The sequence below is a fragment of the Ceratotherium simum genome, chromosome 28 (genome assembly GCF_057802395.1).
Source record: "Ceratotherium simum simum isolate JZ-2026a chromosome 28, ASM5780239v1, whole genome shotgun sequence".
NCBI lineage: Eukaryota > Metazoa > Chordata > Mammalia > Perissodactyla > Rhinocerotidae > Ceratotherium > Ceratotherium simum.
In genome coordinates this window covers 9,342,977-9,367,900 of record NC_141927.1, presented here as the reverse complement: position 1 = coordinate 9,367,900, position 24,924 = coordinate 9,342,977, and the positions used below count along the sequence as shown (strand labels likewise).

Sequence of the window (24,924 nt, the reverse complement as noted above, 5' to 3'; positions counted from 1 at the left end):
TTCCCTTTCTGAGTCTTTCCTCCACGAAAGCTTGTTTACAGATGTTATCTCTGAGAAGTGGTCCTCCAGTGTGGTTTCAGTGGAGGCAGAAACCTTTCTTTCTGAGGAGTTTCAATTTTGGTTACCTGTCCTGTTACGTTCTCTTCCACATAAAAAGCCAATTCGTGATTGAGTCCAACTATGGATGAAACCAAATATCTCACAACAAAAGATTGGCACCAGCTGGTTGGCACATCTAGGGAAATGTGTGCAAAACACAGAGCTTTACTGTTTTTTTTGGACAAATCATGCACACGTTTTCTCCCAGTATTTAGGTCATAGCAAAGAATGACTAAAGATAGAGAAAGCAGTGTTCAAGTTAGAGACCTTGACTTTTCACTGGTTAAGAAATAACAATCGTTGGTTAACTACCCAGAACATTAAACCTACAATCATGAAAGAATATACCTAAGGAGAAAAAAAAAATACAGATTCAAGCAAGGCCACAGTCACCTAATTCTATTTCTATAGGTCTTGGTTGGAAGCTGGCCTTCTCCTGCAGTTGTCATCTTGACACAAAGCTTGGTGGTGGAAGCTCCCTCCATCCAAAGACTATCTGCTTCTAAAGAATTCTTAAGAATCCCTAATTTTAAATCTCCTAAAGGAATGTCAATCCTGTTGTCAGTGGGTTAAACCTTGTGTCTTTAGCTGGGACACATGAATCTAGGTATTTACTTTCTCGAGTTTAACTGCTGTACTAGTGGCCAAAAGTATCAGAGAGTTCCCTTCCAATGTGGGTTCTAAGCATTTTCTTCTTTCTTTTTTTTTTTCCGGATGACAAAGTCTCTGCTTTTTAGATCATGTAGAGGCTACTTGGGAGAATATGAAGGAAATGCAACTCATACCCACGAGTACCCACACTCATGGTGATAAGACTGATTATATTGCATGAGTCCCTCACAGTGATTTGCCACATCTGCCCATAGCAAGGTAGAGCTCAAACTGGGGGAGAAAGATGCAACCTTAAAGGGAGACCTGTGACATGTTCTTATGGTGAGAGTCAATGAGCGCTCCTTTGAGTTTAAAAATACAATTGACTTTCTCTGCTTTTCATGAGGATGGAGAGTGATAGGGACAATAAAATTTCTGAGTAAACAGCAAGGCTTTGCAAAGTTTTCTGGTAACTATCCCAGCACAATGAGTGTCTCTTTTCCTGGAGAGATAGGTTGGAATTCCCCAGGTTGAGAACACAAAGTCAAGAAACTTCTTTGCTACTGTCAGAACGATACCTTTTCAGTAAACAAAAGTTTTGTTCCACCTTGAAAATTAGCAAATATTGACTAGGATATTCAAACTCCATAGCAAAGCATAATTGTATGAGCCCATTAGTAAGTGTTCAAAGGTACCCTTAGACTTGGGTTTTTGCCCATGCCCCATCCTTGCAGTTTTACCAGGATTAATCTGGTGCAGATGAGACACGCAACCAGAGACATCCTCAGCAACCCTAATAAAATTTTCTCACCAACGTTGATAAAGAAAGTGATCCATTTGTCTTCCTCGGCATGGGTAATGTCATGTAAAACATTTGCAAGTTTCCAATTGAAGGCTTCTGGTGACACCAAGCAGCCATTCTGAAGGTAACAGAGTTTATCCTCATGCAATGATTTTCAGTAACTCTTTTCATACTCCAAAACAGGTGTGTGTCACAAAGAACCTTCTTCAGTAAGAATCTTTGGGAGTTTAAGGGCAAATGGGAAATTGAGTGCTTGATACTTGATTGGAGCAGCTTCATTGATTTCCCATTTCCTTTTTCCTCCTTTAGATTTGCTCATCGAGGGTTTAGAGGTCTGGCAACAGGACTATTTTCCATTCCAGTTTTTGCTTGTATATTAAATCCCCTATTTCTGACTTAAGGCCATTCAGAGAAAATGAGGAATGAGCTGTGGTCTTATCTGCTCCAAGATCTACACCTGAATGTTTCCTAAACGTGTTCAAGGATCTATCCCTAAAGTCGCCAACCTCTTCATCTTTTTGTTTGTTTGTTTTGGGGCATGGTCCCCCAAAATGTTGTCTAATATTTATAGTTTTTTAAAATTTCTCTGGTTTTATTTTGGGATTTGAGTTCTCAAGTCATATTCAAGGTATTCACAATGCCTTTCCATTCAATTTTATTGCATATGAGTTTCCCAATAACATATAAACCAACATATAGATCTGGGAACTCTGAATTTCATGTTCCTAGAACTACTGCACATGGCTCTCTAAATTTCTGCCTACCATGCATAGCCTTTGGAAAGTATTTGAAAACCACTCTCAGCTCAGATCACAAGCAGGGCTTAAATTCCACCATAAGGGGTTTGTTGTGATCTGGTTAACTTTCAGAGCCAGTTCAGCTTTCGGAGTTTCTGGCTGGCCAGAAGGAAAGACAAGCTGCTGAGAAAGAGCGTTGGGGCAGGAGATAATAGATGGCCACAGCATGGAAGAAGAGGAATAGTAAGATAAAAGCTTGTGGGTTCGAGTTGTGATTTGGGCGGATCTAAAACAGAGAGAGTCTTTCACATTTTTCATTTGTCTCCTCCATAGAATAATTAGAGAGGCAACTGTGGAACCTGAATTTCTCTTGCAAGCTCTCTCACCAGTCAAAAAACACAGATCATCAAATGTTTGGAATTTTACTCCCTTGCCTCTCTAAGGCACTTCTCAAATGAGCAATTTTGTTTTTATGAAAAGTTTCCCAAAATGGCCACTGAAATTCTAAACTATTGTTGGTAAAATTACGCCATTTAAAAAGAGACCCACGTGTATTAGTTAGAGTGTAAGTACATATAAGAGGCAGGACCCTGGCCTGCAGGAGACACGAACTTGGGTTTAGTCTGAGACAAACACATGACAGTCTGGTGATGGTCAATCAAATCCGTGGTGTGTTCACCTGATGGCCTGGGCTCCCCAACCTAATGGCTAGGCAGTCTCCAACGGCAAACCTAGCAAATCTGAAGTTCTCGGAAGATGGAGGGGTTAGACACGAACTTCCTGCTATCAACTACCAACAGAAAATAATGAAAAGAGGAGTCACAAAAAGCAATGTTGCTTTCCACTAGCGATACATATTTTCAAATCTGATCAAATAATCAAAAGATTCTTGAAAGGGAATCTTAGGGGACAAAATACACTTAGCATTTGATAGTTTGAGGAAAAGAAATCAGAATGAGATCTAGGGTGAGACTTACCCCATCACTGTAGGCCTCTGTGGTTCCCTTGTTTCTCAAGTGAGGGTCTGGGGCTTCAGCAGCAAGGGAGGTATCAATAGGCTCTTGGTGGGACTTCCAGGTTGTTGAACTGCCCCAAATATCACCAGAAAACTTTTTAATAAACAAAAGTTACATTTAGTAGAGCTTATCGCAGCAAGAGAGAACACCATTTTGACAGTCTTAGCAGTGTCTCAGAAGAGGTAAGTCAGAAGTGGAATAATTGTATGACATTGGGGTCTGGACTCAGGTAGGTTAAGGTGGGTCTTTCAAAGTGGGGAGCTGAGTAGGACTGGGAGAAGTTCACGATGTACTAGTTTAGGATTGGTTGACACAGGTAAGTAAGGGTCTTAATAGGTAAACTGTTATTGATAAGCAGGCTGTTTGCCAGACTGAGATTACTGTCTTTAATATATTGATTTGTGGGCACTTCCTGAAGCAAACAGTGGATTCAGTTACTAGTTTGCAATCTTATCTTTCCCAGGCTAAAATTTCCTGGAAGGAACAACTTAATCGCATTGACATAAGTGGACTATCATTTTATCTCTAAGTCATATTCACAGATGGTCTTAATTCTCAAAGACTATGATTTTAATATCATAAAAAGTAGAATTTCAAATAAAAATATCAGAGTTACAAAAGTGGACATTATACACTAGTAAAAGGAAAATTAGATCAAAAAATATAATCATCATGAACATTTCAGACTAGCAATACAGCATCAAATTATATAAAGTAAGTCCATATACACTTACGGCTGTATTTCAAATAAAACAAATAATACAGTCACCATGATACATTTTTCATAGATTTTGATTTTGTTAATTTTGCACTCTTCACACTATGCTAAGCCTCATGAGTGTGGGAAATGCCTGAGATTCTCAACGTGGTTGTCTGTTAGGATCCTGAAGTCCACGTCTTACCCCAGACCAATTAAACCAGAATCTTTGAGGGTGCACTCAAGCATGTGTGTTTTTGAAATCTCCTTTTAGTATTCCAAGTGCAATCAAAGTTGAGAATCACTGTAATAGGGAATGGTTGAAAGGAAGCCCCAGTTTCTACTTAAATCCTACCCCAGTCTTGTCCTTAGCTCTTCCCTTTATCAGTATCTGAAGACAAATATGGATAGCAAATTGATCAAATATGCATATAGCAGGAAGACAGGAAGAATAATACACTGACAGCATCAACATTTTAAATCATCTCAACAAGCCGTGATGATGAACTAACTCTGAAAGGATAGAATTTAACAAAGATAAATAACAAAGCTCAGATCATGGGCACAGCGAGCCAACTTCACAAATGCAGAGTAATGTGGACGTGACTAAACAGCGGTACAACATGAAAAATTCTTGAGGAATTTAGTTGATTTTAAGTATAGCATGAGTCAACACTGTGATCTGGCTGCCAGAAAATAAACCTGATCCGAGGCTGCATCAACAAATGCCTGAAGTTTGGACAAGGAAGACCTTTCCTGCATGCTTGTTGGAACACTTTAAGTACTGAGTCATGTTCTGAGCAGTATGCTACACGAAGAACATGGAAAATCAGATTATGGTTGATGAGGGAACTTGGAGCTGTCATTTAAAAAAAGTGGGGGGGGTAGATATTTAGCTGGGAGGAAAGCTGGCATATGGGAGAACATGACAGATAGTTTCAAAATATCTGAAGAACTCACATGTGGAAGTTAGATTAGATTTATTGGGTAAAGTCCAGAAGTCAAAACCAACGGATAGCTGAAAGGAAACACTTTTCAGCAATGTTGACCATCATAAGGGAATGGACAGCCACACAGAGCAGAGGGCTCCCTGTCCCTGGAGGTATTTAAGCCTTCAAAGAAATGAGGGGTGAGGGGAGTTGCAGACCTTGTAGAGAGTTGAATCAGATAAGAAAGACAAGATTTTATGATCAGTGTATTTAAAAGTAGCTCGGGAGTAAAAGTGAGACTTTTCATGTTCTTTTGTACACTGTGGAAATCGCTCAGCTTGATCCTCTGCAACCTGTCCACTCTGCCCCAAGGAGCGAGACAGCCAATGCAATTAGCACCACCACGCAGCCCCTGGGTGATTTTCCAATGGGGAAACGCAGTCACTTTTCTGCAGATGCCACTTCCTACAACATGTTTAACACATGTCTCTCTTTATCATCCCCTTTCTCATTTAAACGCAGCTTCTTGCAGAAACTGACAGTGTGTGTCTTTACTCTCCTTGAAGATCCTGGCCCTCTTCCCCATCTGCCAGAAGCTTTGGATTCCACAGGGATCATTCGCATCCATCCCAAGAGCCTGCAGTGCATTCTGAGGACTCCTGCGTTCTTGCTTCACCGGGCACCATTAAGTTACCCAGACGAAGGGAAAGAGCGGGCCACTGCTGGTTCCAAGGTCCCAGCTGGGTCTCCGCCATAGTGATGACTTTCTCTTGGACCTTTTAGCACTCCGGGGCTATATCCCAACCTGGAGCAGGGCGCTGAGGGCCAGGCGTGCCGGGTGTAGGACCGGAGCCCGGGGGCTGCCGAGGACAAAGGCTCGGCTGCCTCGTCCCCGCTATACCTACTTTCTCCCGCTCCCACTGCCCAGCGTGGTAACGTCAGGGCCGGTCCCGCGGACCGCCGGCCCCGGGATGAACTTGCGGCTCGGGCCGCCGGCTCCGGGAGGGGAAGGGGGGGATAGGGGGAGGGGGGAGGTGGGGCGCTGGGGAGGAGGCGAGGGCCGTGGGGAGCTCGAGGGAGAGAGCTTCCGAGGGAAAGTGCGAGGGGAGGGCAGCCGGGCTCAGCACGCTCCCTCCCTCGGCCGCTTTCTCTCACATAAGCGCAGGCAGAGGGCGCATCGGCCATGCCCTGCCCCTGCGCCCGCCGCCGCCGCCGCCGCTCGCCCCGCGCGCTCTGCAGGCGCCCGCGCCGCGGAGCCCCGGCCCCGCCGCCGCCCGGCCCGCCGCCCTCCTCCCGCCCCCGGCCCCGCCGCCGCCGCCGCCGCCCGGGCCGCCCGGCTCGCTTCCCTCCGGGGAAGGGGAGGGAGGAGGGCCACGCGGGCTCTGGGGGGGTCGATCGGCGCGGGGTGTTTCGGCTTTGCCCCCCTCTTTGCAAAAAGCACCAGCAGAGCCGCGCACCGAGGCGCCGGCCGCCCTCGCCTCCCCTCGCGCGCTCCGAATGCGGGGAGCTCGGATGTCCGGTTTCCTGTGAGCCTTTTACCTGACCCCGTCGCCTCTCCCGGGCACTGGCCGGGACAGCGACGCGCCAAATCGGGAGCGCCGAGCCCCGGCCCCGCTCCCGCCGCCGCCGGCTCGGCCCCGGGGGCACGGCGAGGCTCGGTGGGGAGAGGGCCGCGCAGGGAGCGCAGCCGCGCCGGGGCGCCCACCCCCGCGCCCGCCCCCGGCCCGTCCACCATGCACTTGCTGGGCTTCTGCTCTCTGGCGTGTTCCCTGCTCGCCGCTGCGCTGCTCCCGGGTCCGCGCGAGGCGCCCGCCGCCGCCTCCGCCTTCGAGTCGGGGCTCGGCTTCTCGGACACGGAGCCGGACGCGGGCGAGGCCAAGGTAGGTGCGCGATCGCGCGCTCCGGGCTGCGGCCGCGGGGGGACCGCGGGGGGCACTGCGGGGGGCACCGCGGGGCTCGGGTGGCTGAGGACCCAGAACCTGCGCAGAGCAAGTGTGTGCGCGCGTTCCACCTTGTGTACGTTGAATCCAAAGTTACTGAACTGAGTGTACGCTTCCCGGGAGACAAGTTTTCTTCTTTTTTTAAGAGAAAGTTGTAACTAAATAGGAAGCAAGTTAGGCGAGTGAAAGGGTCAGAGAGGTGGCCGGTGATAGCCATCACGTCACCTACTGGAGAGCAGTCCCCGCGGGTGCGCCGCGCGGGGCTTGAACCGCCGCAGGCAGCGCGGCTCCGGAGAGCCAGGGTTCATTCCCGCGCGGGGTGCCCTTTTCCTCCCCTAGCGGGTTAGTGGGACTCCAAACAGCCCCTGGGGCTTGGACGACCGGTCACCCGAGGCGTATTCTCCTGGAGCGTGCCTCTTCTGCGGAGCAGCAGGCGCTGTGCGCGATTTTAGAAAAAGTGTAGAGCAATTTAGTAACGGAGCTAGAGGGCTTAAGACTTGAGCTTCTCTTGGAGAAGTTGAGGTGCAGCATGACCTCATGGAGATCACTATCAGGCGTGACTTTCCGACTCCATAAACTCTACACTTCTGAAATTTGGTGGTAAAATACTGAAAAGTAAGGTGGATTTTTTCTTTTGTTTTTTAAATAACAGATGTTTACCTCTTTGCCTAAAGATGTTGCCAAGATACTTTTGAGACATTCTGATTTTCAAAAAGAAGGTATATTTGTGCCTGCTTCTCGCTTGCTCTTCTAAAGAGTATATATTTACCTAAAAAGTTCAGATCTGACAAAAGGATGGCTAGTGTGCTTAATAGAATTCTTGAACTCCTGAAGAAGTTTTATATTGGACATGCTAGGGGAAGTCTCAGTTCGAACACTTGCAGTACCCTTGGCTGGAACTAGACTGCCGTGCTTTATTTCAGAAGAAATGTCAGTGGTGTGTAACTGTCAACTCTAAGTTGACTTTATTGCTTAACATATACTGAATATGTAGAAATTAAATTGCCTTCCCGGTTATATTTCAAAATACATTTTAAGATTGAGAAGACTAATTTTTAAAAACCTAACTACCTTAGTATTTAAATTTGGGGAAAAAATTTTAAAATAGAATTTGTAATTCATTATAGGGGTCAAGGAAAAAAACCTTTTGAGTAAAAATGATATCTATTAGATATAGGTTAAACTTCAGAACAGAGTGCATTATGTGAATTGTGAAATAATTTTCAACACAAATACTCAGCTGGGTATAACTGTTGTCATGAGAATGTCTTCCTGTCCTTAAATGCCACAAAAATGTAGCACTAGACCCACTAAAACTTCCTGTAATTTGATTGCCTTGAATGTCATGATATCTGTTCCCTTTCTGTTTCTGCAAAGTCAAACTACCGAAAGTATGGCTTAGTAAGGCAACTCCTCTCTGTTGCCTGTGATAACTTACTTTGGTTTACAGTAAGAAAGTGTGAATTAGAAAGTAAAATGAGAAGCCTTTCCTGATAAGCCAAGAGCCTTTATGAGAGTTACTCACTGATGGCTGAATCCTGGATGAAGGTGCCTGTGTGTGCGCATGCGTGTGCGTGTGTGTGCGTGTGTGTGTGTGTGTGTGTGTCTTATGTGTAGGTGTGCAGTTGGAGGATAAAAGTTAATTCATTTTTAACTTTCAAAATTGCCCTCATTGATGATGTAATCAAATTTTCCCTTTGCTGTGATAATATTTATGCATTTTTATTTGCTTTTCATATTTAACCATCTTTTATATTCTGTATGGTGAATATGGGTTGATATTCTGTATGCGGCATGGACTTTTTCCATGTGATGAAACATCATTTTAAGTCTCTGGGTTCCGTAGACCACAAGGCAGTGTATTTTTCCTGCAATAAGTGTTCCCCAGTGGTTGAGTAGAGGCTTAACAGGACGTGTATTATCCATGCCTTCAGTGAAACTGCACTGTCCTTGTCATGAAACTGCCAAGAGGCATGGTCCAAAGACTCCATGTCTCTCCCTAGTGGCCCAAATGAGCATCTCAATTAGATGTAAGCCCCAGAGAGGAAATGGTTGTTAATTTTCTGTGAACTATGTAAACCCCAAGAGAGATTTCAGAAGGCAAATAGAAGTCTCCAAATGTAGATAATCCCCATTAAATGCAAATTTTTGGTACTTTACCCTTAGGAAGTATTTTTTTAATGTTCAAAAAATATGTAACAGCTCAGAAGCTATGAACCAAAGTTAGCCATCCAATCCTTCACCTCACCCTTAAAGTCATACAAAAAATTGAAGGTAAAATCACAAATAGAAACAAGATCTCCTTGTTCCTCGACTTATATTTGCATATTTTAGGTTCCTCTTTCTAATGATTCGTGCTTGTATGAATTCCTAAAAAAATCTTAAGTGTTTCTCTGAAGGATGTTAGTGCAAGCAAATCAACATCAGAAAAGTAAAGCTAAGTATTACCTATTATGTAATTAAAATTAACCGGGCATGATAGGGAAAAAAGAGGAAATATTTAAAATGATCATCAAACTAATGAAAACTTCACCTAGAAAAAGCACTAGATTGCTAACTACAAACATTTGCCAACATGAGGTTAGGTAGAGTTCACTCTGGTTGGTTGGGGTTGAGAAGTTTGATTTTAAGAGAAAAGTTGGTCTATGATAAAAAAAAAAAAAAGGAAGAATTACTTCATATCATGAAGTATTCTTATGGAACTTTTATTCCAAAAAGTGGGTTGGACTGGAAGTATAAATACCTAGACCATTATATATTTTTAGAGTAATAAACGCAAAAAGAGGGTATCTTACATTGCAAATGCCTTTCGTAAAGACTGAACTCAACAAAAGAAAGCTTAAAGATTTACAATCTTGTGTCAATTAAGTGAATAATCTAGAAGATCAAATACTATTGAATAAACAAATATAACATCTTATTTTCTGTTTTACATAAATAACTTTATTCCTACATTTACAGTTTAAATGCAAAAGAAATAGATTAGCTTAATATTAACACTAATTGCTTTAATTATAATAGCTATTTTTAATTAACATAGTAAAAGCACATATGGTTTATGGTGACCATCACAAAAAACTTCCTAATAATGGCAACTAATTTACAACATGTCAGATTTTCTTTCTCTGTCATTTATAATTCTGCATACTTTTGTACTTGTTTTATTTTTTACTTACTGTTTAAAATTAATCAGTGGCGATGTTTTTCAAAATACCATCTGTGTGCTACCTGCATCAGAATTTCCTAGAGGTCTTTAATTTTTTTTTTTTTTTCCTTACCTGACACCAACCAAATCTCTGGACTTGGGTGTAGGAATATACATTTTTAACTAGCATCCTAAGTCATCCTCATGCACAATGACAGTTTTAGACACACTGATCTATGGCGTGTAACAATGACTAATTTCATTGGTTTTATCATCTTCATAATATAATTGATGAGTTTGCAAGGTAATATATTAGGGATGGGGCATCTTAAAAGACAAGCCATTTTTCCTCTCTTCAAGGGGCTTATAACTCAGGTAGAAGAAATAAAGGCTTATGGACAAAATTACTGTGAGATATCAGGAGAAAGGGACCAAAGCATCATCTGTGTCCTGAGGTTTCGGCGAGAGACCCTCCATGTGGCCTGGTTGGTCTGGGTGCCTTGACATAAGGCAGAACTTGTGTCGTAAGTTGGATGAGAACTTCCAGCAGACTACATCAAGCACAGGAATCCCCCTTGTGTCTTGGATGGGGTGAGAAGGCAAGTAGAACTGTTTGGCTGGAGCTGCTGGGTTATATAGGGTAACAGTGAAGACTCTTAAGTAAGAATAAGTTTGTAGAGATGGATGGGGTCACATTGTATATGGCCTGAGCCAGTTTAAGGAATTTGAACATCATGCTGTGGGTCGTGAAGTGTTATTCATGATCTGAGCACCTGAAAGACAGGTAGTAAGAAGACTATTGAAATCATTTATGGGATTGATTAGAGGTCAGAAGGACTTTTGCTAGGGGCGTGGTCTAGTTAAGAAGCAACAGTAATAGTCTAGAAGGGAAGTGATGAATAGTCAGAGCAGAGCTGGGATGGTGGGAACAGAAGAAAGAGCTGTTACAGGGGAAGAACCCATAGATCTGGTGATTGATGAATATGAAAGATAAGGGAGTGGGAGAAATTAACTTTGCGTCAATGTTGTAATCATAGGAAAATGTTAGTCTTACTTGTAGGATTAGGACGTTTCAAAGAAGAGACTGTTTTTCATGGATCGATGACGGATGATGAAGGCATTATTCCATAAATCACTTAAGATTTTACTAGACTTAGGAATCTTTGGAGAAGCAAAATAAGTTTTCCAAATTTACATCCCATTAGAGGGAAATAATGGTCTAGGATCAACAGGACTTAAGCTGTGTAATATACTTATAGTATTTAAGTGTTTGACAAGTATTATTACAATCCCTAAAGGAAAATTAACAGTATGCATATCCTATTACCCTGCATTAAAAATGCAAAAGTAAATTTTATTCAAGTGAAATAGACCATAAATGTGGTTGTAATATTCAGTTATTTACTTGCAGCCTGGTCTGTGTTTCATGTTGCAGTACCCACGCCATTTCTCTGATGTGCTGCAAATTCCCATACTCTTTGGCAGCGCCAACCACCAGTCTTTAGAAAGGAGGTTCAATATTAGGGAAGTGTGAAATGTTTGTGCAAGTGGAAACCTTTGAACTCTCTTCCTCTCTTCACCTCACTCTGCATCAATTTATGTTAGAGGCTCACAGTTTGACTCCCTAAGACCCCCTTTCTGAGAAGGGCAAAGATTGCATAACTGAAGGATTGGATTCTTGTCCCCCTTTCCCAGGTATCTGATTCTTTAATGGCAAGTCTACAGTTGTCCTGTTCCCAATTTGCCTTAGAGCATGTCATTAAGTGTTTTGTCAACCTCTTGTCTTATAAGAGATTTCTGACACAACTCTGAATGATGCGGGGGATGTATGGCTTTGGACATAAAAAGCTCAATTCATCTTTCATTTTGGTTTCTACTTCTTTGTATTCTTCCTTCTGAATGGTGAACACCTGATTGGCAACCATTTGTTCACGAGACAGTTGTCATCAAAATTGCTTTATAGGGAGCAGTGAGTTACTGATCTCAGTGGCGTAGCTTTAAGACCAGTGGGTCTCTCTTCTTGCCCTTCTAAGTTGAGCTGAGAAGGGTGGAGGGTGGTGGATTTGGGATATTTCTTTCTGGCCGTCTGGTTCTGGGGCTCTTGAGAGGGAGGTCTGGACGTCCTTGTTATCAGCATGGGTGCACCTGGAGGGCTGTTTCCCAGCTCTCACCGGGATCTGTTAGGACACAGGAGCTGGTGTGAGAAAAGGATGAGGGTTTTCTGTGCCCTTAGCCCTGCTGTTGTCCTTGGCAGCCATAGGTGTCTTCACAGGTTCAGATCACCCTCTAGATATTATACATACCTACATTGAGAGTAGGTGTTTACATTATAATTAGTTATATCCTCAATGTCCTGAGCACCTATACTTTTGTTTTTCACTACACGTCCATGAGATTGATGTTATTGTATTTCATTAAAGATGAGGAACCTAAGACTCAAATGATTTAACCAGGAGCGAGAATAGAACTTTTTCTTTTTAAAAAACTTTTGTAGCCTATATTTTAGAAAAGTGTGGCAATGTGTTTGAGCCTTCAGGGTTGTGAAAGACCCATAATCCATACTCCTTTCCTCCTGCAGGTTGTAGCAGCAGGCAAGAAGCCGGACATAAGTAGTACTCCGCAGTGGGGGCCCCCTTGTTACGTTTATTTAGGTCTCAATTCCCCACAATGGAACAATCTGAAATAATCTTGGACTTTCTTCCAGAGTTTACCACATGGTGCCCCCTGACTAAAGAGATCATAAATGGCCTACTCCATAGGAGTATTGTAAGAATGATGGAATAACTAGAGGCCTAACAAGAGTTCCTGACAATCATTAGACAATTTTTCTAAGTTGCACTAATAGAACTTCAGGGAAAGATTGTGGTCTTACCTATGCCACATGACCTTTCACGAGTAATTGGATTTGGAAAGAACAAACTTTATTGGCAGAGGCAGTATACCTCCTCTCACTTCCAAGCTTATGTTGTTTCACCATTATTCCTGGTAGATATGAATTCTATACATACTACGTAGGCCTATGCTTTGTTGCAAAACACATATTTGTAAGTTCAGATTTGTGTAAGTTGTGAATTAAGGTATCATTGATTTCTCACATTAGAAAAAACAGATGTAGCAGAGAACTGTAAACAACAAGAGATGATAGTTCATTTGATTTATAATGTAATTCTAAAATTTACTGTGTAATTGTTTCTTCTGAAGTGTACTCATGTAAATTATTCAGTTGGTTCCTATCCTCAATTGATTTACTTTTATTCAGGGTTTATAGTTTAACTGTTAGAGGATAAATTGTGTTTATTTAATTTGCTTAATAAGGCATCCATTATAGAATCAAGTAGTGCCTTAACATACTTTTTGGGGCTGGCCCAGTGGTGTAGTGGTTAAATTCAGCACCTTCCACTTCAATAGCCCAGGTTCATGGGTTCAGACCCCGGGCGCATACCTACACTGCTCATGAGCCACGCTGTGGTGGTGACCCACCTATAAAGTAGAGGAAGATTGGTATAGATGTTAGCTCAGGGCTAATCTTCCTTAGTAAAAAAGAAAAAAAAAATACCTTCGCTGGTGGATTTTTACTGTTTCCTTGTACTGATGGTGCTCTAGTGGGTTTCAAATGTTAGAAGGGATCTGTGATTCCTTTTCTAAAATTCTAAAATCCAAAAGCTCATTTTCATAAATTATTTGTTGCTATAACCCTGATCTGATCTGACTTAAAGCTATTTAGTCTTTATGTTTCCTCTAAGTTTGAATATTTCTAAACTTCATTGAAGAAATAGTAATGTATTTATTTATGACATGCTCCCATAGTCCCTGCTTGGTGAGGGGACGGGGGGAGGTGAATATTCAAATGTAAATGCACTGGGTTTCCTGAAAATTCTGGGGTCTGAAGTTCATACAGTCCCAAGGGCATATGGTAAGAGACTGGATTATAGAGCTGTTCTTTTCCAAAGTCCTTCCTCAGCCACCTGATTGCCCCAGTGACTCAAGAAGAAGGCTGTGGGGACACGGTTAACTCCATTTCCCCCATTAGTACCAGATGTATGTACTTTTTACTCCAGATTCTCGTATTTAAGTCTACTTCAATTCAGGGGCATTTTATTTAATTCTCACTAGCGGCGGCTTCAGTTCTAAGCAGGAAATTACAATGCAGTGAGTGATGCAAAAAATGTAGAGTGAGCGATTCCCGTCTAGAACAAGTACATAATCTCTTTCGAGAAACAAAAATACCAGAAATGAGTTAAAGTATAAATGCAGACAGTATAAGAGATTTTGTAAGAGTCTCCTGATTTACCAGAAGTTGTTGGCTAGGCTTCTGGGGGTCACATGGGCAGACATGGGAAAGGTGGAATGATGTTACGTCAGCTGGGGAAAACGAGGAGATGCTGGTTACAGAATCGAGGGAGGGAGGACTATTTCAGATACTGAAGTGTGAGAGCAAAGTGCAAAGGTCATAATGTCAGTGCAGCCGGGTGTTTGGGGAACTGGGAGTAGACCCCTATGGCTGAAGACCCAGAGCTTTCAGGGAAGCAGAGGGGAATATTGTGGAAAGTGTAAGAGACTGAAGAGCAGAACCTGAGTTTTGAGTTTGGGTTGAAAGCAACAGGAGCCACTGAAAGATTCTTCAATGATTTGCTGAGTCGGACTTTAAGGAGCCTAATCTGGCATCGTTGTGCAGAAGTGTCTAAAAAAGTGGATTAGAAGCTGGTCAAAAGCTTCCCAGAGGTCATTCTCAACTGCAGGCTTCCTTGGAGTGTCTGGCAGCGACTGCTGTCTCATTGCCTCAGTCACCATATATGGTGTTTGAACTCTTCCCGATGCTCCTGATTTCTGATGATGATGGTGATGACCACTTAGACCTATGTAAGCACCCATCACTGTCCTATATGGAAACATTTATAAAATATGTTAATAACAGACATGTTTGCTATTATGAGTCGCATTCCAAACATAGCAATCAGTGTAAACAGTGGTCATGCTTAGATACACACACACACACACACACACACACACACACACACACACTCACCTCTTAATGGTTCTTCAAACTGCCAACCATGGCTTATATATTCTTTCTTGCCTAGCTAAATAGTTTTAGACAATCCATTGAAAGAGAATATTTAAAAAAAATCAGAGTGTATGAGATTAGATTCTCCATAGTTTAAACAGTTATTTGTAGGTCAGCTGGCAATTAAAAAAAGAGAGAGAGAGAGAGAGAACTGTAAAGTGAACCTAGCAATTCATTCTTCTTAAAATCTGCTTACAAGTATTCCTGCTAGGAGTAAGACTAGAAAGGGAGGCAGAAATGAGCTATCAAATAAATACTATAATTACCTTGTAGTGGCTGTTATACAATTTTTAAAAAATATGGCAGAAAAATTTACTCAAACGCAAACTCAAAAGACACCTATTAGAAAATGGACATGCTAAAAGGGGAAATATTGAGAGGTGCAGCCCTATATAAATAACAGGACTTCAGAGTTTAGAAGGCAGACTTCTCAACAAGTTCAGCCTCAACAGTGTCCTTGTTTGGACAGGTGGGGAGGAGACACGGATTTTGGAGTAGATCAGCAAGATGTGGTTTGCAATTTTCATACTTGTAAAGGTTCTAATTAGTCATTTATTTGGTAATTTATTTTACCTTAAAATGTGGTCCCCACATTACCATTTCCTCCACCTTTTATGCAATAATAATGCATGCAATTATAAGTGGTGAAGGCTGGAAACAAAGCTAGCTCTTTTCCTGACCGCAGAACCCACACACTGCTTTATACTTCCTACGATATTACCTAGAAGAACTCGCTGTCTATGTTTCTGCTTGTTTCAGTCACATAACTGTCACTTGCTTCAGTGAGGTAGCTGTTTAGATAGACAGGCGGTGCAGTGGATAAGAGCACAGGCTCTAGAACATGACTTTCAGTCTTTGCATCCAGGATGTGTGAATTCACATCCTGCCTATGGCACTTACTACCTGTATGACCTTGGACAAGTTACTTAACTTCTCTGTGCTTCCTTGTAGGTAAAATGAAGAAAATAATTATTTTTAAAATCAATGATAACTTAAAAATTAAATAATATTTAATAATTTAATATTTAATATATTGATTATATTTTTTATTTATTAATATTTATATAATACAATTAAATACAATAAATGATTATTTATTAATAATTAAATAAAATTTGATAATTAAAGAAAAAATAACCTCATAAAGTTATTTTGAGGAATAAAGAATTTATATGTATATCCCTTAGAACCATGACCGGCACTTAGTAAGCAGTCTGTGCATTTTGGTTAGAAGGGTAGGCTACATCATCAGAAAATTATTGTAGACATAAGCACTATGCCCTAGGCATGTGAAGTAACTGTGGTATTCTTCAGGGTGATTCTCCAGCACCTTCCACCTAGTTTATTCCATGTTTTTTTTATTGTAAGCTTACTGAAAATTTTTCTGATTTCTAAACTATGGGAACAAGATGTAACATTGATGTTTGATTTTGAGACAGTTGGGGGGAAATCCAGGGTGTTTAATCATTCAGTGTACAGAGGCTGTGTGCTGTAGTTCTGCTCATGAAATGTCTCCATCTCTCCTGTGTGCCTGGGTTTGTGTCTGTCCCTGAGGGTGACAACCCTGGCCATAGACCACCAAGTCAAGGAATAGGGGATGATGGTCACCCCCCAAAATGCTCCATACTTAAGGCATTGGGTAAAAAGGACACAGCATTTTTATAACGTCATATAATTTCACATAAACTCTTGTGAATACTTTCAAAGCTTAAACACTTTCCAGATTAAATCTCTATTAAAGAAACAAGTTAATATTGCTACTTGAATATGTAAACATCTCAAGTCTTTATATTACTAATTGGCACAGCAGAAATATAAATATGCATTCTGAATTTGCAGTGAAATTATCGAGAATATCTAAAAGATTAAAAATATGCTTTCACTGAATAAAATATAAAGAAAATGTAATGGTAGAGTTTTATATGCAAGCCTTAAACTTGTGTAAATTTGTTTGGAAAAATGTGATTGCACTGCTCCTTTGGGGCACTCTTCCAGAATGGCAACCAGCAAAGTCTGTCTGTCTGTGCTGTCATTGAGGTGAATCATGGAGTAAATACTTCCTTTCTCCTAGGGTAAGTCTGGTTTACTTAAGTGCCCTAATTTGCTCACAGTAGTTGATTTTATTGATGGTTCTATTTGCCTGTTGCCAGACAGTCAGTAAACACTATGAATTTCTTGGTGTTAGACACTTAATAGTGATGGTGGAGCATTGGAGGTGTGTGAGCAGACAGGAAGAGGACATTCAAAATAAGTGGTGGACACACTGCCCAGCTCCTCAAGAGCTAACAACATATATTTTATTCAGTAATATCTTGAAAGGAATCACGTCCTTAGTATTCCAATACAGGTGTTGGTTGGAGTATTTTAGGCACTTGTGATCAGATACCATATTTCTAAACAGAGAATTTTTCTTTTCTTTTCTTTTCTTTTTCTTTTTTTTTTGCGAAGAAGATTAGCCCTGAGCTAACATCTGACGCCTAATCCTCCTCTTTTTGTTGGGGAAGATTGTCCCTGTGCTAACATCCGTGCCCATCTTCCTCCACTTTATATGGGACGCCCCACAGCATGGCTTGACAATCGGTGCGTTGGTGCGCGCCCGGGATCCGAACCTGCGAACCCCGGGCCACCGAAGCGGAGTGTGCGCACTTAACCGCTACGCCACTGGGCCAGCCCCTAAACAGAGAATTTTTTCCAGACTGAATCTGGAACAAAGGATTGAACACTAAATAGATACTCAGCCAATATGTAAATGAATAAAGAATGAGATAATACATTATTTACACAAATCTATACATATCCATATACATTATCCATACAAATCTATATGCAGATACTGGTATGATCTTCTTTTAAAGTGATTTTCATACTTTTATTTCAGGATTAGATCTATATGTAATTATATAAAATAAAGATTTATATTTAAATGCTGTTATATTTCAGCAGTTATAGTTTTCAAATTTAAATTTTAATGTAAAGTAATTTTCTTCACAGTAATGTTTCATTTTCATACTAATTTCTTTTTCTAACAAAAGTGCTGTGCTTATTTTGGGGGAGTCAGAAACGGGATTAAAATAACATGGCTTATTTAATATTCTTTTATATGTAGAGGAAATGTTCATGAAATCAATAATACTTTTACTTCTAACTGTCTAAAATGCTTGAAAAGGATCAAAAATTTACAAAAAACAAAGAGCAGACTTCGACATTGTGGCTGTTGGGGAAGATTCTCAAATATGTGCTTGGTGCCCCTCGGAGACAGGCCACACTTCTTCCCTCCTGGGAACTGGCTGGGCGTATGGCAAGCTGACTGCTTATCGCCTCCTCAGCCAGCTAGTGTTCAAAGGTTTAATGCCTTTCTCTGGAATGGCAAAAATAATTGCCTTACTTAAAAGATGTGTTGGTAATGGCCCTGTAACCTTTCCTCAAGAAAATAGTATATTTTCTCTTTTCTTTGTTTGCGCTTAAATGGAGTCTTTTCTTCCCCTCTGTGCCTACTCCCCGGAACAAAGAGTGGATAAATTTGACAAATTAAATCAGACTGAAATCTTACAGAAAATGGTCTTCATTTTCTTTTAACTGGAGTGACCACACAGCCGCCATGAAGCCTCTGATTGAATTCTGATAATCTGTGTAAGGGACTCATTTCTTCTTACTCAGAGTTCCCTGGAAGTAGCAATTAATATCAAATACCAGATGTGTCACTGTTTCCAACCACTGTGGTTCATTTTACTACAATGTCATTGCCTATGTGAAATATTCTTAATTCTTTCTTTTTGTTTGTGTCTGTTGTGTGTAGTTTGTCCTTTTTAAAGTCCTCTTCCAAGTTTATGTTTTGGAAAATGGAACACTTATTTAGAGTCATGTTTATCTATGGGTTGTGACATTTATGACGTACCTAAAAAACAAACTAATCCTTTTGTGTCAGAGCCAGATTTTACTTTGGGCATGCTAGTGATTCATTGTTTGTTCTCTTTGAATCCTAGGTCTTTCTTTTAATTTTGGTGTCCATCCATGACAAATTAGAATTTTATCAATGCGTGAGTCATGACCATTACGCTTAAAATTGGGTAATTTGACGCTGCTTTAGAAATACAGAGTAAGCAAATAATGATGTCATAAATTTTAGTGCAAAGGATATTTTTTCCTCCTAAACATCGGTGGCAATGAGGCCTGCTCTGTGGGAGACCAATGCTGTTTTACTTTAGAAAAACATACCTCTGTGTCGTGGCCACAGGAGCATAGCATGGTTATATTACTGTAAGATGGCATACCGTGACATGTAAGTTAGTGAATTAAAGGTGAAAATATTTCAAATCGATGGTACCTCTTTGTGTCATGTTTACTTGACAGTGCAGGTTCTTCTGGAATCTTAAACTGTGGACAAGTCACACTAAGGACCCTGAAGCTTCCTCTAGCACAGAAAACCTGAAATTCAGATTTTATCTTCATATGCTAATTTTGTAAATTAAAGATGCTCTTGAGTTTGGCACATATGCCTGATTTGTCTCAGATATTAGCTTTATCCTTCTTAGGGCTAGGCATGGGTTTCCTCCTCCCAGGCCTGACTTAGACTCATATAAATTTGACTTTCTGTTCAAAAATTCAAATGGTAACTTATAAACTAAGATATTTTTGTGCTAAAATTAAATCTGTGATATTCAGATGAGCTATATTCTACACCATATGCATTGTGTGTTGCACATGAGTATTAAATTCTTGTTTAGTGAACGGGTTATAGATGAGTTAGTAGATATCTCTGCAAAATGCTAGGCAGTCAGTTGCCATTAGTCTGAACTTGAAAGCGTTCCAGTTAAATATGTATGTGTTTAAAACCCTTCAATTTGTAATAAAATGTCACCAAGATATCATAAACATGAATTTTAATACGTGTTACTATGGATTTCATTTTAAACTAATAGTACATGAGTCTCTGAAGCTGCATGATTTCACCAGTAGTATGTTGGAACGTTGTTTTCTATCCATATTTAAGTTCAGTCTTTTCCAGAGCAGTTTCTGGTTTTCTAAGCCTATTATAATTTTAGTTAATTAAATCCAAAGGGAGCCATTTTTTTTCTATGTGGGCACTCTGCTTTCCCTCAGACATGAGCTGGTCCGGTCCTACGTGCAGTAGGAAAAACATGCAGTAATTCCAGGACCATGGACTTCCTTGAAGCTTAGAAAGACTCCTGATTTAGAGATTAATGTTTCACTCCAAAGCAAAGTATCCCACTTGATTGTGCCCCTGGGTGCTGATAGATGTGGACACTCTTTTATAAACCAGAATTTCAGACACATGTTACATACTATTCTTTATAAGTGACGTATTCTTTTCTTTCCCTTTTTTTTTTTTTTTTTTTTTTAAAGATTTTATTTATTTATTTTTTCCCCCAAAGCCCTAGTAGATAGTTGTGTGTCATAGCTGCACATCCTTCTAGTTGCTGTATGTGGGACGCGGCCTCAGCATGGCCGGAGAAGCAGCGTGCCGGTGGGAGCCCGGGATCCGAACTCGGGTCGCCAGCAGCGGAGCGCGCTCACTTAACCACCAAGCCACGGGGCCGGCCCTCTTTTCTTTCCCTTTATTGCATCTTTTTACTCTAGTATAATATTTTTGCAGTTAAACATTTTTAAACACATTTCAAACAACTTTTGCTCATTACTAAATAACTATGTCCACCATTGCCAGAAATTATTTATTGTTTATACCACCTTGTACTACAATATATAAATTTCATCCTGTAAAGAATATTAATGTTTATACTGAGATTAGATTTTCTTAGAGTATATTTAAATTTAAATTCTTTTGGAAAATCAAGTTCCACAGTCTCTGATGTCTTTTCATCTCAATGCATCTTCCCACTGTTTTGATGCATAAATGATGCTTTTGTATTATGGTGGCTTTGATTTTAATGTAATATTAGCTGGTTTATGGCTTGATAACCTTAGTACATATACTGCATCCATACAGAGTATACACTATATGTGTGTGGTATGTGCATCTAGTGTGAAGAACCAGAATTTTTTCCAAACTCTCATCTGTTCTTTCCCCCTTCCTTTCTTCCTTCCTTCCTTCCCCCCTTCCTCCCCCTGTCCCCCCTCCCTCCCTCCCTTCCTTTTTCCTTTCTTTCTTTTCTTTCTTTCTTTGTGGTGCGAAAGGAAGTCATTCTTTGGCAACATGTATAAATTATAATAATTTTGTCAAACTGATTCCTTCCATTGCTGCGATTTCAAATCAGAAATTTTTAGGAGATATATACAGAGTTTTTGAGGACAGAAAGAATATTTGAAAATGAGACACTCAGGAAATTGAGAAGGTAAGTTCCTATGCATGTACAACAGAGGGTGTTTGGGATCAGAGCAAATATTTTGCAGCAGGGGGTTGAAGCATGGTTACAGTACATCTGGGTCATGTTTAGTGATCAAAACTTGACTTCTCTTCAATTGGGATGGTAATTAAGAGATGAATAGAGTTCATAATAGCCCTTATAAGTCTTTAGTTGTTCAACAAAATAATTTGCTGTCAGGGCCAGATGATTTAGTCAAGATTATTTAATTAGGAAATTCCTACTTGAATCAACATTTGATTATAATAGATGTCATAATGCTAAATAATTTGAGATTGTTGGAGAAAGAATACTTTCTTTTATTTAGGGCATCTTAAGGAACAGTTTTCCATCCAGTATCATGCTTTTCTAGGAGAGGGTTCTATTTACTTATTTGCTTTTTCCTGAATATGTTTTTTCTTTACTTTTGGCATTGTCCTTCTTGCTTCCAATTATAATTTTGAGCAGATATCAGTAGAAATTCTTTGTAACTTCCAGCATGGTTTGGTCATCAAAGCTCACCAGTGAATATCTATTCCATGAGAAAACTGAGTTGGCCACAACTAGACTATCAACATGTGAAGTCATATCGTTGTTTTGTTCCTATTTATGTATTTTCTGATTAAAGTTCAATATTTTGGTGATTATAATTGTGGGCAAAATAAAAACGTCTATTTATTTTGAACTACAAACAGAAAAGGTACCAAGTTCTTAGATTTGAAGAATTATTTAGAATTTGATTATAACTTCAAGCAGAATAAGATAAAGCACTAGATTTCTAGGCATATTATGACTATAAAATAGATACCTTACATCTACTAGGAGTGACTTTTGTATCTGTATCTGTCACTTTATAACATTTATCAATTTGTTCACCAAGTAGCTATTACCTTCTGTGTGCCCGTGTTAAAGTCTGAGGAAAACAATTCTATAAAATGTCAAGATGTAAAGTGTTTTATATATTTAAAAGTTTCATATATATAATAGTGACTCATTTTTTTATTGGATGCAAAGATAGACAGGAACTTAGACTTAAGCAAAATGTAACAATTAATTATCTAGGCCAATGAGAAAGCCATTATAAAGTCCATGCAGCGGTTTTAAAATTCAGTGATTTTAAAACATCTCTTGCCCAGTAATACCAAAGTATCAAAGTATGAAATTTTTTTTTTTTGAGGAAGATTCACCCTGAATCTTCCTAACACCTGTGCCAGCTTTCCTCTGGTTTGTATGTGGGTCACCTCCACAGCATGGCCACCGATGAGTGGTGTAGGTCCCTGCCTGGAAACCAAACCTGGGCCGCTGAAGCGGAGCATGCCGAATTCAACCACCAGGCTATAGGGCTGGCCCCTGAAATATTTTTTAATGAAATTAACAACATTAATGGGATTATCCATAATTTAAAACATTAATTAAATATATTATAATAACTATAAAAAGCAATACTTTATGAAACTTTTATAACTTAAATCCAAGTTGATCTTTTTGTGTGTGTGTGTGTGAGGAAGATCAGCCCTGTGCTAACATCTGCCAATCCTCCTCTTTTTTTGCTGAGGAAGACTGGCCCTGGGCTAACATCCGTGCCCATCTTCCTCTATTTTATATGGGATGCCGCCACAGCATGGCTTGCCAAGCAGTGCGACGGTGAGCGCCCGGGACCCTAACCGGCGAACCACGGGCCGCCGCAGCGGAGCGCGCGCATTTAACAGCTTGTGCCACCGGACCAGCCCCCTGATCATTTTGATATATACAAAAAGACAAAACCAAACAAAAATTAAACAAAACCCAAGACTTGTGTGATTGTTAATAATTTTCTATTTTTGCCGTAATCGTTGGGTCATGGCATCGTATTTTACTTAATGAAAGACAGCCCTGGAGCTGGGGGTTGGACTGCTGGTTGGTGCTCAGGGTCAGGCAGAGATGACTCCTCTCTGACCTTACATGTTCCCCTGTCCTTCTTGCTGGGGCTTTTGTAAGGCTGGTCTGCAGGTGGCCTTGGTAACACCTGTGAGATACCACAGGGCACAGAAGAGCTGCTATTTTTCTCATTGAAGACCTGATCACGTGTTGTGTACCATGCCTTGGCTCTGCTGGTTCCTATTCATTTTCTTAGTGTAATTAAAAAAGTTAATTGGAAATTTTAAATGTAGTTGGGGCCAAATAGTGTTTGAGGTCTCATGTACTCAGTTAAAAAAAAAATAACTTATTTCCCAGCTTTCTTTGCAGCTAGCGTTGCCATAGGATAGTTCTGGCCAATGAAATATAAGACGAAATCTCACAGGAATTATGGGAAAACTTCTGCTTTTCTGATAAGGCACTCCATTCTTCCTGTTTTATTTTCTTCCCTAGAAATCAGAAAATCCCTTATAATTAAAAAAATTACTTTATTTTTATCAAAATAACACTTATGTGTTATTTTTATAATTTTTATAGTTATAGTGTGAGCTCATGACTAGGGAGTGACTTTCTAAATATGCCCTATGTCTTTAATCTGTTGCCCCTGGAGTTAAAATAATTTGTATCTTATATCCAGCATTCCTTGCCCTGCTGATGGATTCTTTTAAAGTGTTATGTTTATATTTTGTAAATACTTTAAGAAGCCTTATTCAGTAGCCACATTTCAAATAAATAAAAGTTCTGTCTATTAGGAAGGGTATAGTTGTCCTCTCTTGCTGTTAAAAGTATTAATAGCCTGGGAGTGACCTCTGACCAACTCTAATTGTTTGGAAAATGGTAATTAGAGAGAATTCTCCTAGGATTTAGAGAGAAAGTTGGATGAGAAATCTCAGAACTGACAGGAAAAAGTGTGCAAACAAGAAAATATTTTCATATCTTCATTCAGATTAATGAATAATTAAACACCTGGACTATTCAAATATGGTGTTTGATTCTAGGCTTTTGCAAGCCTGAATCTTTCATCAGAACATCAAGATGGGAAATTAGGAAAAAATGATAATTTAAATTTCAAACAGCTGTGAATACAGTACACGGCATATACGCCTATCTCCTCATCTGTCAACAAGTGCTTACAGATGCCACATGAACTGTTTTAACTGCAATTATAAAACGCAATGGAATGTTTAGAGGTGATTCCAAAAACGTGATTGGCTAACACACAGAGTACACATTCCTAAGAAATGCTCTGTCCAACACAGATTTTAAATGTCTACAGTCCCTTCTATCCTGATGAGGAGTTTCAGGTTAACATTTGGGGAAAAAATTCACCAGCAAATAATAAATAAGAGATATATGACCTTAGTTTAAGTTATTTTTTCTAATAATAGTTTATTTATAAACAACACATTTCTCTTTCGGTTAGACGTTTTTTCTTAGTGGTAAAATTTTGGAGCTGGAGCCCACAGGCCACGCTGTAGTAATCTGGAATGTTTAAAGATTTTATACTTGACAAGCCTTCTCCTGGAAGATTCGTTGCTTCCCCTTGGAGCTGTGGGTTTATTAGTCTCCACTCCGGGGTAAGTGTCCTAAATGCACTTCTGTCACGTTATTTCCCATCTGGTGGGTTGTTAAATGGTCTCTCAGTGAGCGGTATTCCTACAGTGCACTTCTATGCTCAAAGCGCTTC

The 24,924-nt window shown here is 40.2% G+C and overlaps 1 protein-coding gene across 1 annotated transcript in view; it reads left to right on the top strand.

The window, feature by feature from the left end:
- Positions 1–6,185: 6,185 nt before the first annotated feature.
- VEGFC (vascular endothelial growth factor C) overlaps positions 6,186–24,924 on the top strand; it is a 107,161-nt gene continuing 88,422 nt past the window's right edge. The window contains exon 1 of the mRNA XM_087418658.1: positions 6,186–6,751. Within this exon, the coding sequence (XP_087274784.1) occupies positions 6,605–6,751 (147 nt within the window). The 5' untranslated portion in view covers positions 6,186–6,604. The remainder of the gene's footprint in view (positions 6,752–24,924) is intronic.